The sequence below is a fragment of the Gobio gobio genome (genome assembly GCF_949357685.1).
Source record: "Gobio gobio genome assembly, chromosome: 24".
Classification (NCBI taxonomy): Eukaryota; Metazoa; Chordata; class Actinopteri; order Cypriniformes; family Gobionidae; genus Gobio; species Gobio gobio.
The window spans coordinates 658,629-676,655 of record NC_137120.1 but is presented as its reverse complement, the minus strand read 5'-3'; the positions used below and the strand labels follow the sequence as shown (position 1 = coordinate 676,655).

The 18,027-nt window shown below is 40.2% G+C and overlaps 1 protein-coding gene across 1 annotated transcript in view; it reads left to right on the top strand.

The window, feature by feature from the left end:
* The window catches only part of crocc (ciliary rootlet coiled-coil, rootletin), a 57,530-nt gene that overhangs the window by 39,369 nt on the left and 134 nt on the right, over positions 1 to 18,027 (top strand). The window contains exons 25-35 of the mRNA XM_079808438.1: positions 1,000 to 1,167; positions 1,238 to 1,673; positions 1,750 to 1,916; positions 5,085 to 5,205; positions 6,685 to 6,848; positions 6,927 to 7,142; positions 11,503 to 11,727; positions 11,805 to 11,954; positions 13,397 to 13,597; positions 13,670 to 13,801; positions 16,397 to 18,027. The exon at positions 16,397 to 18,027 is cut by the window's right edge and continues 134 nt beyond it. Coding sequence (XP_079664564.1) covers positions 1,000 to 1,167; positions 1,238 to 1,673; positions 1,750 to 1,916; positions 5,085 to 5,205; positions 6,685 to 6,848; positions 6,927 to 7,142; positions 11,503 to 11,727; positions 11,805 to 11,954; positions 13,397 to 13,597; positions 13,670 to 13,801; positions 16,397 to 16,639 — 2,223 coding nt within the window. The 3' untranslated portion in view covers positions 16,640 to 18,027. The remainder of the gene's footprint in view (positions 1 to 999; positions 1,168 to 1,237; positions 1,674 to 1,749; positions 1,917 to 5,084; positions 5,206 to 6,684; positions 6,849 to 6,926; positions 7,143 to 11,502; positions 11,728 to 11,804; positions 11,955 to 13,396; positions 13,598 to 13,669; positions 13,802 to 16,396) is intronic.

Below are 18,027 nucleotides of genomic sequence, written 5' to 3'. Positions count from 1 at the left end.
ATAACTAGAACTATTACGATAACGAACTATTATGACACAAACGATAACTAGAATTATTATGATAACTAGAACTATTACGATAACTAGAACTATTACAACACACGAATGATAACTAGAACAATTATGATAACTAGAACTATTACAACACACAAACGATAACTACAACTATTATGATAACTAGAACTATTACAACACACGAACGATAACTAGAACTATTATGACACACAAACGATAACTAGAACTATTATGATAACTAGAACTATTACAACACACAAATGATAACTAGAACTATTATGATAACTAGAACTATTACAACACACGAACGATAACTAGAACTATTACAACACATGAACGATAACTAGAGCTATTACGATAACGAACTATTACGACACACAAACGATGACTAGAACTATTATGATAACTAGAACTATTATGATAACTAGAACTATTACGACACACGAACGATAACAAAATATTACGACACACGAACGATAACTAGAACTATTACAATTACGAACTATTACGACACACAAACGATAACTAGAACTATTACGATAACTAGAACTATTACAACACACGAACGATAACTAGAACTATTACGATAACTAGAACTATTACGACACACGAACGATAACTAGAACTATTACGATAACGAGCTATTACGACACACGAACGATTACTAGAACTATTACGACAACTACAACTATTACGATAACTAGAACTATTACGACAACTACAACTATTACGACAACTACAACTATTACGATAACTAGAACTATTACGACAACTAGAACTATTACGAAAACTAGAACTATTACGACAACTACAACTATCACGAAAACTAGAACTATTACGACAACTACAACTATTACGAAAACTACAACTATTACGAAAACTAGAACTATTACGACAACTAGAACTATTAAACTGAACGCGCGAGCGTGAGAGTGAGGATGAAGAGCTGTGGTGTGATGTGTGTGCGGCTCTCTGTGCCGTCAGGTGAAAGCTCTGGATGCCGAGCGCGAGCAGACGGCCAATCAGATGGCAGAGCTGCAGACGCGTCTGTCCTCGGAGGAGCAGAAGGAGGAGGAGCGCGCGAGGGAACTGATCGCGCTCAAACAGAGACTCGCCGACACAGACACTAGCAGAAGTGCTCTTCAGAAGGAGGTGAGATCTCTACACTCACAGAGATTTAGATCAATGATGAAGATGTCTCACTCTGTCTGTCTGTCTCCAGCTGTCTGCCCTGCAGAGGCGTCTGGGCGAGAGCGAGTTGTGTTGGCGCAGCCGCGAGCGAGAGTTGGCGTCTCAGCTACAGGAAGCTCGCGGCTGTGAGAAGAAGCTCCAGGATGAGGCGCGGAACCTCCTCGTCCGCGCCCAGGCGACCTCGGACACGTCTGCGCAGATGCAGCTGCAGCTGAGTGAGGCCCAGGGCCGTCTGGCTGCCACGGAGGCGGAGCTATCGCGGGCGGAGGCGGGCCGCAGGGACCTGGAGTTCCGGATGTGCAGTCTGCAGTCAGCGCTCACGCGGACCCTGGGCATCGGGGCCAGTGGGCGGAGCAGCAGCAGGGGGCGGAGTCCCGCAGGCTCCTCCCCTTCCTCTCTGACCTCAGGGATGATGTCTCGCCACAGGAGTGTGTCTCCGCTGCACTTCTCGCTGTCGCCACCCAAAGGTCAGATTAGTTTTTTGAAGAAGTGTGTGTAGTTTGCGTCCTCCTCCATCTCAGTGCTTCCTCTGCTCTCTGTCAGATGTGGCGGGTAACCTCACTCCTGATAACTCCATCGTGCTGCGCCCACTGTCTCCAGAGAGGGCCGACGCCCCGCTGCCCATCGCCCTGCCTGAGCTGGACCCGGAAACCCTGCGCAGCGGCCTCAGAGACTTCCTGCAGGAGCTGCGAGAGGCGCAGAGAGAACGAGTAACACTACTATAGTCACACACTCGACCGATAACCAGAACTATTACCACAACTAGAACTATTGCGACAACTAGAATTATTGCGACAACTAGAACTATTGCGACAACTAGAACTATTGTGACAACTAGAACAATTGCGACAACTAGAACCATTACGACAACTAGAACTATTACCACAACTAGAACCATTACGACAACTAGAACTATTACCACAACTAGAACTATTGCGACAACTAGAACTATTGTGACAACTAGAACAATTGCGACAACTAGAACTATTGCGACAACTAGAACTATTACGGCAACTAGAACTATTACGACAACTAGAACCATTAAGACAACTAGAACTATTACCACAACTAGAACTATTGCGACAACTAGAACTATTGTGACAACTAGAACAATTGCGACAACTAGAACTATTATGACAACTAGAACAATTGCGACAACTAGAACTATTGCGACAACTAGAATTATTGCGACAACTAGAACTATTGCGACAACTAGAACTATTGTGACAACTAGAACAATTGCGACAACTAGAACTATTACGACAACTAGAACTATTACGACAACTAGAACTATTGCGACAACTAGAATTATTGCGACAACTAGAACTATTGTGACAACTAGAACAATTGCGACAACTAGAACTATTACGACAACTAGAACTATTACGACAACTAGAACCATTACGACAACCAGAACTATTACCACAACTAGAACTATTACGACAACTAGAACTATTACGACAACTAGAACCATTACGACAACTAGAACTATTACGACAACTAGAACTATTGTGACAACTAGAACAATTGCGACAACTAGAACTATTGTGACAACTAGAACAATTGCGACAACTAGAACTATTACGACAACTAGAACTATTGCGACAACTAGAATTATTGCGACAACTAGAACTATTGTGACAACTAGAACAATTGCGACAACTAGAACTATTACGACAACTAGAACTATTGCGACAACTAGAACTATTGTGACAACTAGAACAATTGCGACAACTAGAACTATTACGACAACTAGAACTATTACGACAACTAGAACCATTACGACAACCAGAACTATTACCACAACTAGAACTATTGCGACAACTAGAACTATTGCGACAACTAGAATTATTGCGACAACTAGAACTATTGCGACAACTAGAACTATTGTGACAACTAGAACAATTGCGACAACTAGAACTATTACGACAACTAGAACTATTACGACAACTAGAACTATTGCGACAACTAGAATTATTGCGACAACTAGAACTATTGTGACAACTAGAACAATTGCGACAACTAGAACTATTACGACAACTAGAACTATTACGACAACTAGAACCATTACGACAACCAGAACTATTACCACAACTAGAACTATTGCGACAACTAGAACTATTGCGACAACTAGAATTATTGCGACAACTAGAACTATTGCGATTACTATAACTATTACGACAACTATAACTATTACGACAACTAGAATTATTGCGACAACTAGAACTATTGTGACAACTAGAACAATTGCGACAACTAGAACTATTACGACAACTAGAACTATTACGACAACTAGAACCATTACGACGACCAGAACTGTTACCACAACTAGAACTATTGCGACAACTAGAACTATTGCGACAACTAGAATTATTGCGACAACTAGAACTATTGCGATTACTATAACTATTACGACAACTATAACTATTACGACAACTATAACTATTGTGACAACTAGAACAATTGCGACAACTAGAACTATTACGACAACTAGAACTATTACGACAACTAGAACCATTACGACAACTAGAACTATTACGACAACTAGAACTGTTACGACAACTAGAACTATTGCAACAACTAGAACTATTGTGACAACTAGAACTATTGTGACAACTATAACGGTTGCAACAACTATAACTATTACGACAACTAGAACTATTACGATAACTAGAACTATTGCCACAACTATAACTATTACGATAACTAGAACTATTACGACAACTATAACTATTGCGAAAACTAGAACTATTGCGATAACTAGAACTATTGCGACAACTATAACTGTTACGACAACTAGAACTATTACCACAACTAGAACTATTACGATAACTAGAACTATTGCGACAACTATAACTATTGCGAAAACTATAACTATTGCGATAACTATAACTATTGCGATAACTATAACTATTACAACAACTATAACTATTACAACAACTAGAACTATTGCCACAACTATAACTATTACGATAACTATAAATATTACGACAACTATAACTATTGCGAAAACTAGAACTATTGCGATAACTAGAACTATTGCGACAACTATAACTGTTACGACAACTAGAACTATTGCGATAACTAGAACTATTGCGATAACTTGAACTATTGCGATAACTAGAACTATTACGACAACTAGAACTATTGCGAAAACTAGAACTATTGCGATAACTAGAACTATTACGACAACCAGAACTATTACGACAACTAGAACCATTACGACAACTAGAACTATTACCACAACTAGAACTATTGCGACAACTAGAAATATTGCAACAAGTGGAACTATTGTGACAACTATAACTATTGTGACAACTAGAACTATTACGACAACTAGAACTATAACGATAGCTAGAACTATTACGACAACTAGAACTATTGCCACAACTATAACTATAACGATAACTAAGACTATTACGACAACTTGAACTATTGCGATAACTAGAACTATTACGACAACTATAACTATTGCGAAAACTAGAACTATTACGATAACTAGAACTATTGCGACAACTAGAACTATTACGACACGAACGATAACTAGAACTATTATGATTACAATAAAGAAATATTACAACTATAAATATTGCAATAACTATTATGATAATGGGTCAGGGTTAGGCTAACCCTTACTATTACAATAACTATAATTATTATGATAACTATAATTATAACTAGACTTCGCTATTCTCTTAGATTTAGAGTGATTATTAAAATGATAGTTATAGGTATTGTTTCATTTTAGGCCCCGCCCACTGTAAAGTCTCATTGGTCTAAAATGCTGCTCCACTGAACATTCAGATCAAATATCTTCTGATTGGCTGATCGTGTGGACATGAGAACATGTTGTGATTATATGTGCTTTATGTGTGTAGGACGAGGCGCGGGGTCAACTGGGGTCACTGCAGAGGGAATTAGAGGAAATGACCGGCGAGAGAGACTCCGCCCACCAGCGCCTCATTCAGCTACACAATACACTACAGGAGTGCCAGGAGGGTAAGCACATCTAATGTAGCGTTCACACCGGACGTGAATAATTCACGCTATTCGCGCAAAGTTGGACGCTTGAACATTTTGAGTTTACTCGCTTCATTCACGCGTGACATTCACTTCACAACAGACGTGGATCCGCCTCATGGGCGGAGCTTCTGCCAGCGGCTCGTCTCGTTGAGAAATGTCTGACATGGGCTGTGTTTACACATCTTTTTAGTAAAAATTCTACTGTTAATGTGTGACAAAACGTAGTTTTAAGAGTTTTTCAGGCGATAATGTAGTTGTTTAAAGCTCAAATCTTTGGTTTCTAAAGAGAGCTCCTCTCTGAACATGTGATCTGCTCTCATGGATCTATCATTCGTTCCCTGGCGAATCGTTTAGGCTGAGGGCAAAGAGAAGTTTCATTACTTTATATTTTTAGGCTATAACTTTACGTTAGCGTTGTAGCCGACTAGCGCTGACTTTGAATGTTTGACTGAATTGTTTGCTTTATTTCATGTGTAGCTTATTAGACCTTTTACTTCTACTTTTGTATTATTGATCAAACATAAACTTGCATTTAACAAAAAGAGACTGTGTTGTGTTTCATGTCATTTAATGTTATCACAGTGATAATCATATTGTCTGAACCAGATATTAATATACAGATTTTCTCCTCATTGTTGTCATTACTAGAGCAAGCTCCTGATTGGTTATCGCGCAAATCACGGGTTCAAAACGCTAAATTCGCGCGATTCGTGCGAATGACGCGAATTTAGCGTTGCCATTTCGCGTCTCTGCATTGACTTAACATGTAAATCACTTGCGCGAATCGCGTCATTCAACTATAACTATTACGACAACTAGAACTATTACGACAACATGAACTATTGTCAACTGTTGTCACTACTAGAGCAAGCTCCTGATTGGTTATCGCGCGAATCACGCGTTCAAAACGCTAAATTCGCGTCATTCGTGCCGCCTCATTCGCGCGAATCCCGCCACAGAATGCCATTTCGCGTCTCTGCATTGACTTAACATGTAAATCACTTGCGCGAATCGTGTCATTCAATTATAACTATTACGACAACTATTACGACAATTATAACTATTACGACAACTATAACTATTGCGACAACTTGAACTATTGTCAACTGTTGTCACTACTAGAGCAAGCTCCTGATTGGTTAACGCGGCACGAATATCCGCCAAAGTTCCGATTTTTCAACTTGGGCGATTCATGGCATTTGCGCGAATCACGCGTCAAACATTCAATTTGCGTGTCATTCGCGCCGCCTCATTCGCGTGAATCGCACCGCAGAATGTCTATTCGCGTCTCTGCATTGACATGTAAATCACTCGCGCGAATCGCATCATTTGCGTCCGGTGTGAACGCAGCATAACGCCCATCGTTTGTTTTCATATAAAGAGAACTGTAATGATGAGCTGTTCTCCCAAACGGAGGTTCTGTCAGACTGAGCTGATTTCTGGAGTTGTGTGTAGATAAGCGAGCCGTTGAAGGAAAGCTGTCGTCGGCTGAAGCTCTGCAGCATGAGCAGGAGGAGTCCCTGCGGAGAGGAGAGCGGGAGCGGCGCGCGCTAGCTGAGCGAATCAAAGAGATGGAGCGGCTGTCACTCAACGCAGAGGCGGAGCGCAAGCGGGTGGAGGTCAGAGGCCGCTCGGGTCTTATATGAGCTGAAGGAACATGCTTTAGGAAAGACTGTGAGTAACTCCGCCCCCTGCAGGAGCAGTGCTGTAAGCTGCGCGCGGGCGAGGCGCGTCTGGAGGCGGAGCGGAGGCGGCTGCGCGAGGCCCTGGAGGCGGCGGAGGGCCGGGGCACACGGGTGGAGCTGGGGAGGCGGAGTCTGGAGGGGGAGCTGCAGAGACTGAGACTGGGTCTGGCCGAGAGAGAGATGGAGATCCAGACGGCTCACGAGCGGCACGACAGCGCCGTCAAACAGGTTCTGAACTCACACCACCACAGTCTCTCACAGATTAGAAGACTTGGTGAACCAAACCAACAGCTACAAGTGAATCACATCATTACAGACATTCAGAGGTGGAGAGACTAACCAAATACTCTACTCAAGGAAAAGTACTATTACTTCAATTACATTTGACTTAAGTACAAGTAAAAGAACCGCTCTACAAATTTACTCAAGTAAAAGTAAAAAGTAGTTCATTTAAAATGTACTCAGAGTTAAAGTTACTGAGTTACTTTTTTTTAACAGCGGGGTGGGGGACTCTCCTGTGTTAAAATGGCGTTAAAAGATTAGTTCACTTTTAAATCAACTTTTGCTGATAGTTTCCTCACCCCCGTCATCCAAGATGTCCATGTCTTTCTTTCTGCAGTCGAAAAGAAATGAAGGTTTTGGATGAAAACAGTCCAGGGTTTTTCTCCATATAATGGACTTCAATGGGCTCCAAACGGGTCAAGGTCCAAATGACAGTTTCAGTGCAGCTTTAAACGACCCCAGATGATGAATAAGGGTCTGATCTAGACAAACCATCAGCTTCTGAGAGAAACCCAGCAGTATTTATGATATTATTTTACCTCTTATCAGACGAGCGTGATCATCTCTGAGCTCAGACATAACTTCAGCTTAGTGAGGTCAAATATGAGCGTGGTCATAGATGTATCAATCGTAGATGCCTCATTAGCGACTGCACGAATCAGTAGAATGAGGCATCTACGATCAATACATCTATGACCACGCTCGTATTTGACCTCACTTGCCGTCTGTTATTCATCATCTGGTGTCGTTTAAAGCTGCACTGAAACTGTCATTTGGACCTTGACCCGTTTGGAGCCCATTGAAGTCCATTATATGGAGAAAAACCCTGGACTGTTTTCATCCAAAACCTTCATTTCTTTTCGACTGCAGAAAGAAAGACATGGACATTTTGGATGACGGGGGTGAGGAAACTATCAGCAAAAGTTTATTTAAAAGTGAACTAATCCTTTAAATTAAGGAAAACTGTTTTTGGTTGAACAAATGCTTTATTATAACAAACTTGAAACCATTTGTTTGTTTTGTTTATTAAAATGTCAATAAATCATGTCTAATGAATTAAATAAATGATTATGAATTAGATTAACAACTTTAAGAATAATAGAGTCCTATGAAATGTTTATTTTTATATAATACAAATACATTACCGAAACGGTGGTAATCAAATAAAATGTAACAAACTTTTATCCTTACATTTTTTTGGCAAAGCGCTGCAAAACAGTTTTACTAAATTCAACCATGGATTTAAAAATATATTCTTAAATAATGTTTAAATGATGTATTATTGTTGTTGTTATTAGTATTATTTTGACAAGTATTCCATTGTAGGCCTACAATAGTAATATATTTCTTCTAGTTAAACCAAATGTTTATTTTGACGGGTTTTAGTGAAGACCTGTTTCAGAGTGTATTTGACAGTGGTTATAAAATGATGAAAATGCTCATTAGGGGTCTCAGATCAGCTCTGGAAATGTTCATGTGTTCATGTCCAAATATGGTTTGTGGGACGTTAAACACCTCGAGCTTCGCGTACTTGAGTATGTAGGCTAGCAGATGAACAAGCAGATCATATATTTAAATAGCAGTGTTTTCAGCTTTAATATTCACAGACCATGTTGCGATTTGATTTATTGTACAGCTCTACTGTCGGTGTATTCATTCATCCACCCGTCTGCGTGTTTAACGTGACATCTGCGTTAGACTGTAAATCTGGGATTCCCTCTGCATCACAGAAAACATTCGGCCTGAAGTTATAAACGCACCTTTATCTGCACAGAGGGATGGTGTTCCCCAACATGTTCTATGTGTTTCCTCCTTTGCATCAACATTTTTTTGTTAATTTGATATCCTCCAGGACAACACCCGGCTATTTTTGTCTATATCCAAAGTTTTTCCACACTATCCAGGGGTTCAGGACGGCGTCTCGCTCTCAGCTGGGTCTGACGTCCGTCTTGTCCGTCCGTCTCCATCTGTTTGTGTGTTTGTTCTCACGCCTTCAATTCAATGCAGTCGTTTCCGGATCGCGATTTTCATCCCTTTGTATTATTTAGTTTACTCAGTAACGGATGTGGTTTAAAATGTAGCGAAGTACAATACTTCAAACAAAACATACTTAACCCTCGTGCTCTGCTGGATTTCTGCTTACACTCCTTATGGTCCGGCTCAAATTGACCCTAATTGGATTCAAAACAATTCCCCAAAAATCACAATATGAAAAAACACATACAATCAGGTACAAACAATTCAATTTGTTTCAACTTTTTCAATTCAATTCAACTTTTAATATCAATACTTTTCACACATTACAAAGAATAAATATCTGAATTTACGATTTATAAAAATACTTTTAACCATTTTTATTTTTAAGATTGGCCCTTAGGACACTTGCCTTTATACATTTAGAACAATTATATCTTAGTCTAAACCTAAAGTAATCTTGACCAACTATACAGCATTTTAAAGCTTTCAGACTCTAATTTTCATATTTGGTGACTGATTTTCAAAAGAGATGACAGGGCAGGAGATAAATAGCGATCGATTTCGTCATTTGTGATGCGGTACCAAACTATAACGCACGTTTTGACTCTTTCCATATGTTTTTTTTATATGCATTTTAGAGATTGAATTCAAATCAAATATTAACATTACTGCCCAAACTACTTCTCAATAGGATGTCTACTTCATAGATATTTTGAAAAGTATGAAAATATAACGTTCAGATTCATACTTTTAGACTTATACAGTGATGGCCGATTTCAAAACACTACTTCATGAAGTTGTTAATAGTTGAAGAGCTCTGAGATGCACAAAGTGTTTTGTATTTTGCTTTTGAATATCTGTCCTATACGGGTCAAATTGACCCACAAACAGCAAGAGTGTATAACATTTTGATATGCACATTTCACAACGCATTATCATGTTGAAACTTTGCATGTTCATGACCCTAAATGAGAAAAGGTCACACAATTTCAAGAAAAACAATGTAGGTTAGATAGTATTTCAGATAGATTGAAAAAAAGAAATTATAGCTCATTTTTACAATTTGTGGCATACAACAAATATTTCTGTATTGAAAAAATGGGGAAAAGCTATCTTTTTTAGCTTCATAGGTTAGTAAAAAAATAAAATAACAATATAACCAAGAAGTGTTGTTATTTTGGGTCTCTACAATTGCCTTAGAACATTAAAATATGCGGGTCAAATTGACCCGTGAACATCACGAACGTAACAGTAAATGTGTGTGTATATGTCAAAACACATCAGCGTGTTGAAACTTTGCATGTTCATGACCCTAAATGAGAAAAAGTCACAACATTTAAAGAAAAAAAACATAGGTTAACTGATATTTCTGACAACTTAAAAATCAAAACGGGTCAAATTGACCCACAACATAACACAAGGGTTAAGTAAAAGTAAAATGTAATGGTGGGCCGTTATCGGCGTTAACGTGCTGCGTTTAACGTGAGACTCTTATCGGGCGATAAAAAAAAATATTGCCGTTAATCTATTCTCAAAGTTGGGTTGTGAGCTGGGTCTATACTACGCCAGCTATGATGACTTTCACCTTGATATTTCAGTGTGGATTTACACCAGCCCAACTGCACTGAAGGGGCGAGAGAACGAGTCTTCAAACCTGTGTGTATGTCTAACGTTACTAGTGTTGTCAAAAAAAAAACGATATTTCGATATGTATCGATACTGAAATATCTGAAACGATACAATACTCATTTTCTACAGTATCGATATCAGCTGCGCTCTCCTCTCCGACCGACAGCGAGATTTCACGCTCGCAACTGAAGTGCACACACACATACCGTAATAAAGCCGCAAAGTGCAAAAATGAGCTCCTTTTTCCGTCTTATTAATGGTCAAATACACTCAAACATGTCTCAATGCGCATCTTGGTGAGTTTTAACGTAAACACAGTCGTAAGCAGCTCACAGGAACAGTGTTTGGGATCCATGCGTGCGTCAGGTCTTAAAGCGACAGAAGTTATTTATTATTTAAACTACAAAAAGACAAACGATCACTTACCAGCACACATATTCTGAATACCTTCGGCAGAATTCAAATGAGCCATTTTAATCTAGAATAATTCCAAGATTACAGTGAGATTAATCTAGATTAAAAAAATGTATCTATGCCCACCACTAGTCAAATGACAGATGTTTAAAACTACTTGAAGTACAAGTACACAGAGAAACTACTCAATTACAGTAACGCGAGTAAATGTAATTCGTTACTTTCCACCTCTGCAAATATTTGAAAATCGAAAGACTACGATGATGGCTGACGCTCTGCGCTTCAGGTGGCCGAGGGCGAATCCCGCGCCTCGTCTCTTCAGCGGGAGCTGGACCGACTGACGGCGCTGCTGGCCAAAGCTCAGGACGGAGAGAGCGTCCAGAAAGAGCGAGTGCTGGCGCTCTCCCAGAGTCTGCAGGACGCCACGGCCGCCCACAGCGCCACCCAGGGGCGGCTCACAGCGCTGCAGAAAGCCCTGGGGCAGGCGGAGGGCGAGCGCAGGCAGCTGCAGGTGAGCAGGCAGATCCACGGCCGCCAGAGAGAGTCGGGTCAGCACAACTCATGTGTGTGATGTCTCCTGTCTCTCAGGAGCGGGGGGAGGGACTCCGGGCGTCCGTGGCGGAGGGGAAGCGAAGCATCGGCGGACTCACTGAGCGCGTGCAGACGCTGCAGACGGAGCTCAGCCAGAGTCAGCTGATCAGATCTGAGCTGGAGGCGGAGCTACACAACACGAAGGAGGTCAGGGACGCACATTTCACCTCACAGCAGTGGAGCTTTAGACGTCCGTGCAACAAACACAAGCATTTTATGTTTTAAAAAAATGTGGAATGTAAGAAAATGTGAGGGTTTCTAAAAGAACGTATTTGAACGCCAAAGGCTAGAGATGAGAACGCAACACAAGAAAAATAACTATAACTATTAGAACTATTACGACAAAACTATTACGACAACTAGAACTATTGCGACAACTAGAACTATTACGACAACTAGAACTATTACGACAACTAGAACTATTGCGACAACTAGAACTATTACGACAAAACTATTACGACAACTAGAACTATTACGACAACTAGAACTATTACGACAACTAGAACTATTACGACAACTAGAACTACGAACTATTACGACAACTAGAACTATTACGAATACTAGAACTATTACGATAACTAGAACTATTGCGACAACTAGAACTATTACGACAACTAGAACTATTACGACAAAACTATTACAACAAGAACTATTACGATAACTAGAACTATTACAACAACTACAACCATTACGACAACAAGAACTATTACGATAACTAGAACTATTACAACAACTACAACTATTACGACAACTAGAACTATTATGATAACTAGAACTTTTACAACAACTACAACCATTACGACAACTATTACTATTACGACAACCAAAACTATTACGACAACTAGAACTATTACGACAACCAGAACTATTACAATAACTAGAACTATTACGACAACCAGAACTATTACAATAACTAGAACTATTACGACAACCAGAACTATTACAATAACCAGAACTATCACGATAACTATAACTATTACTATAACTGGAATAAACTACGATAAACTAATGTCTAATGCGTAGAAAACTAGCAGCATGAAACCCAAAAACTCTTTTTAAAACAACTGACCCATCACCAACGTGCAACTTTTATTATTAATAAAAATGTATGTTATAATATTCAAAAAGCAACCAATGCACTCTCATGACAAAATTTTAACTATTTTACATTTTGGCAAATTGCTATCGAGTTCGTACAGGCTCTTTCATACATTTTTGTACGATCTTACGCCCCAACTGACCAATATATTACAATTGTAGTATTATTCTAATATAAAATATATAATAGTTAATATTATTATAATATTCAAAAAACAGCCAACACATTTCAATAGCAAAATTTAACGTTTTGGTGAATGATTTCAAACGATCTCATTCATACATTTCCGTACAATCTAACTGAAGGTTACGTGTACATGCTTAGTTATTTCTAAAACATCGTACATTTTCCTCTGAATCAAATTGTACGAACTGATTCTAAATCGCCAACTCGTTAACTGGTCTAAGCTGAAGAGGTCTGACTGCACTTTGAATAGCAGAGTTGAAGTGGTGTGAGATCGCTTCTTGTAAAGCGCGTGTGAATTCCCCAGGCTCTGCGGCAGAAGTGCGACGGCCTGGCCGAGCTCCAGCGAGGTCTGAAGACTGCGCAAACGGAGAGATCGTCCGCAGAGGAGCGTCTGCGCAGTCTTCAGAGAGCCGTGGCCGTACTGGAGACGGAGAAGAGAGATGCGGAGAGGCAGGCCGTGCGGATGGAGAAGGACAAGGCGGCGCTCAGACTCACTCTGGATAAGGTGAGGAGAGAGAGGAGGCGACAGCAGGAGGAGCTGCAGCGGCTTCACCTGACGGCTGTTTGGGTCCCGCAGGTGGAGCGGCAGAAGCTGAAGATGGAGGAGAGCAGCATCCGCCTGTGTGCGGAGAAAGGCCGTCTGGACCGCTCGCTCAACACGGTGGAGCAGGAGCTGCAGGACGCGCAGGCACAGATCGTGCTGCTGCAGGTAACACCCAAGAATTAGCAATTTACCAAAATGCAAAATAGCTAAAATATTTACCATGAGAGTGCATTGGTTACTTTTTGAATATTATAACATAAATTTTTATTAATAATACGAATTGCACGTTTGTGATGGGGTCATGTTTTAAAAAGAGTTTTTGGGTTTCACGCTGCTAGTTTTCTACGCATTAGACAATAGTTTAACGTAGTTTATTCCAGTTATCGTAATAGTTCTAATTATCGTAATAGTTCTAGTTATCGTAATAGTTCTGGTTGTCGTAATAGTTTTAGTTATCATAATTGTTTTAGTTATCGTAATAGTTCTAGTTGTCGTAATAGTTCTAGTTGTCGTAATAGTTCTAGTTATCGTAATAGTTCTAGTATTCGTAATAGTTCTAGTTGTCGTAATAGTTCTGGTTGACGATAGTTCTGGTTGTCATAATAGTTCTAGTTATCGTAATAGTTCTGGTTGTCGTAATAGTTTTAGTTATCATAATTGTTTTAGTTATCGTAATAGTTCTAGTTATCGTAATAGTTCTGGTTGTCGTAATAGTTTTAGTTATCATAATTGTTTTAGTTATCGTAATAGTTCTAGTTATCGTAATAGTTCTAGTTCTAGTTATCGTAATAGTTCTGGTTGACGATAGTTCTGGTTGTCATAATAGTTCTAGTTATCGTAATAGTTCTGGTTGTCGTAATAGTTTTAGTTATCATAATTGTTTTAGTTATCATAATAGTTCTAGTTATAGTAATAGTTCTAGTTATCGTAATAGTTCTAGTTATCGTAATAGTTCTGGTTGACGATAGTGTTAGCTGGAAAATAATCAAAGATATTTGAAATAGAACAAAATCATCTGCTTTGCTGTTAACTGCCATCGTTGTGATCAAGATATTGAAATTGACTCAAGCCCCTCCCCCTTAACGCCATCAGAAGGGCCAGTTTGAGTTAGAAAGACAAAAGAAGGACTGGCCGGCCAAAAGGTTTTCGCACCTTTGATACAATGGGGGAAGTTTTGTCTGATTGGTTACTTTCAAATGTCTCACGGGTTGGTCTGATTGGTCAGTTTTACAAGAGTCGGATTTGAATTTGGTGACATCAGGGAAGAGGATAAAAGAGGATTTCATCTGTAGCTCGCTCTCTTTTTCTCTCTCTCTCTCTCTCTCTCTCTCTCTCTCTCTCTCTCTCTCTCTCTCTCTCTCTCTCTCTCTCTCTCTCTCTCTCTCTCTCTCTCTCTCTCTCGCTCTCTCTCTCACAGGTAACATTCTAGGCAGAGGCCTACAGAGCATAATTAAGGGTTTATGTTTACATTTATTTGAAACTATTTTAAGTGTAACCATAACCAGAATGTGTTTCCTTTTAGAAGAGATTTATGTCTATGATGTGATTGACATTTTACATTTACTTGATTGTTAATAAATTGTTACATTTTGATCCTTTCTGAATTAATCTGTAATTATTAACTATCTCCAATGTGGAACGGTATAATTGCAACAAAGGGTTAAAACGGAACGATCAAATGTATGATTAACTATCAAATATAGATGACCAAACAACCGGTTGGCATTCTCTTCTAAATGCGACAACTATGATAAATGGAGTCAGATAAAGAATATTATAATCAAATCCATTCTTCCAGCTGAGACACTGAACGCGTGCGGCCTTCACCGCGGTTCGCTACCGATCCTTGGAGCGAATTCATGCGGTCTTACAATAGTTCTCGTAATAGTTCTGGTTGACGATAGTTCTGGTTGTCATAATAGTTTTAGTTATCGTAATAGTTCTAGTTTAACAATAACTATATTAACATCCACACCAACGGACGATAACGATAACTATATTAGCATCAGTCACGGTCTGGAGCCCTGCAAACACTAATGGCGTGTTGATGAGCAGGAGTAATGCTGTGAAGAGTGTGTGTGTGTGTGTGTGTGTGTGTGTGTGTGTGTGTGTGTGTGTGGTGTTTTCATGGCTGTGCTTGTAAGGAAGAGTTGTGCGGCGTGAAACCGAAGATTGCGCTGTGTCTGTTGAGTAAGAGCAGGTTGTGTTTGTGTGTGTGTGCTTTGTAGAAACGCACTGGTCCTGGTGTTGGGGTTGCTATGGTTTCTGCTGTTGCTATGGTTACAGTGGTAGTTCTCTGGTAGATGTTTTGCGTGTGTGGTGTGTTTCATGCGTGTGTTGTGTTTCATGCGTGTGTTGTGTGTTTCATGCGCGTGTTGTGTGTTTCATGCGTGTGTGTGGTGTGTTTCATGCGTGTGTGTTGTGTGTTTCATGCGTGTGTTGTGTGTTTCATGCGTGTGTGTGGTGTGTTTCATGCGTGTGTGTTGTGTGTTTCATGCGTGTGTGTTGTGTGTTTCATGCGTGTGTTGTGTGTTTCATGCGTGTGTGTGGTGTGTTTCATGCGTGTGTGTTGTGTGTTTCATGCGCGTGTTGTGTGTTTCATGCGTGTGTGTGGTGTGTTTCATGCGTGTGTGTTGTGTGTTTCATGCGTGTGTTGTGTGTTTGTGTTTCATGTGCGTGTTGTGTGTTTCATGCGTGTGTTGTGTGTTTGTGTTTCATGTGCGTGTTGTGTGTTTCATGCGTGTGTGTGGTGTGTTTCAGACTCAGCTGGCCGAGCTGGAGCAGAGCCACAGCTCCAGTGAGCAGTCGACCCGTGTGCATGAGGAGGTCCAGCGTGAGGCGGAGCGGCTGAGGGTCAGTCAGAGAGAGGCGGAGCGGGCCCTGGCCGCGCGAGAGAGGGCCCACAGGCAGCGGGTCAGGGGCCTGGAGGAGCAGGTTTCCACGCTGAAGGAGCAGCTGCAGCACCAGATCCGCCGCCGGACGCCTTCACTGACCACACCCTGATCCACAGCGGCTCCCATATCACCTCAAGACCTGCCACACCCAGGACTGTAACCATGGGAACCGTTGTGTGGGCGGGACAAGACACACCCACTTTTGAAGACCAATGATACTGGACACACCCACTTTTGAAGACCAATGATACTGGACACACCCACTGTTACCGTCTCTAATTCACCCTAACCGATAAACACTTTATAAGTAAACACACGTTAGACGCTTTATTTCAACTTTTCGAATATTTTATTGAAAAATAAATGCCTTTCCGATCTGATATGTGATGGGAAAGGGAGAAGAGCGAGTTCAGCAGAAGGCGATTCAAACTCGGCCGTGAGTCTGACCCCTACACTAATGTTTACAGCTCGACCGCGCCCACATTTCTTTAGCTTCTGACGCCAATGACTATAACGATAAAGATTTTAAAAAAAAAAGTCTAATTGTAACGAGTTCACATCACAACGATAACGGCACAGAGAAACGATATCAGAACAATGTTTTTATAGTTTTCAGAACTATAAAAACATTGACAGCCAATCAGAATCCATCCTGCTTTAAAGAGCTCGATATTGTGCGGACGCTAATAACATGAATTATGTTTATAGTTATCGTTCTTGTTGTGAACGGGCCTTTAGACATATGCTTTCTTTATTTTGCTTTTAGAAACCTGTCTGTAATATTTACCCCAAAACTATAATTATAAAAATTGTATTTTGCTTAAAGAAAATTAAGCCTATTTTAGGACCAAGATTTGTTAGATTGTGACACTATTATAATGACAATTAATCACATTTTATTCTCATAACTCTCTACTGTAATGCAAAGTTTTTTCTAGACATATTTTCATGAGGTGAATATATTACTGCCTAATGAATGAAGCGCTCACATTCCCTGAACACTGACACGAACTCAACACATACTTGAATATTTTACTGTAATATGGTTCATGTCATCGAGGATCAGTGAAGTTAATATCCGCGAGAACCGATAGTTTTTAATACCTGAAACTCAATTTTTTTTATTGATTTGCTATGTTTACCTCAACTGATTGTCGACAGGTCAGTTTATCTATAGGCTATATTTCCCTGACGAGATTAATGTTGATCTGAAGAGTCGTCCAGTTTCACACAGAGATTCATTTGTCAACATAAGAATTCAAACACATTCGTCACAACGCGAAAAATGCCGATTTAAACGTGTCAGAAGTCCGTTAGAGCTCGGTCGAACACAAACACTGAACGGACTCTGACAGGAATGGCGTGAATTACTGAGGTGAGACGCGTTATCATTTCAATAATTGTTATATTAATAGGCTACATTTGAAAGAAGATCGTTCTCAAGCGATCGTAATGTCCTTCAGGTCTACACGAATCGCGTAAATGGCCAATTGTGGA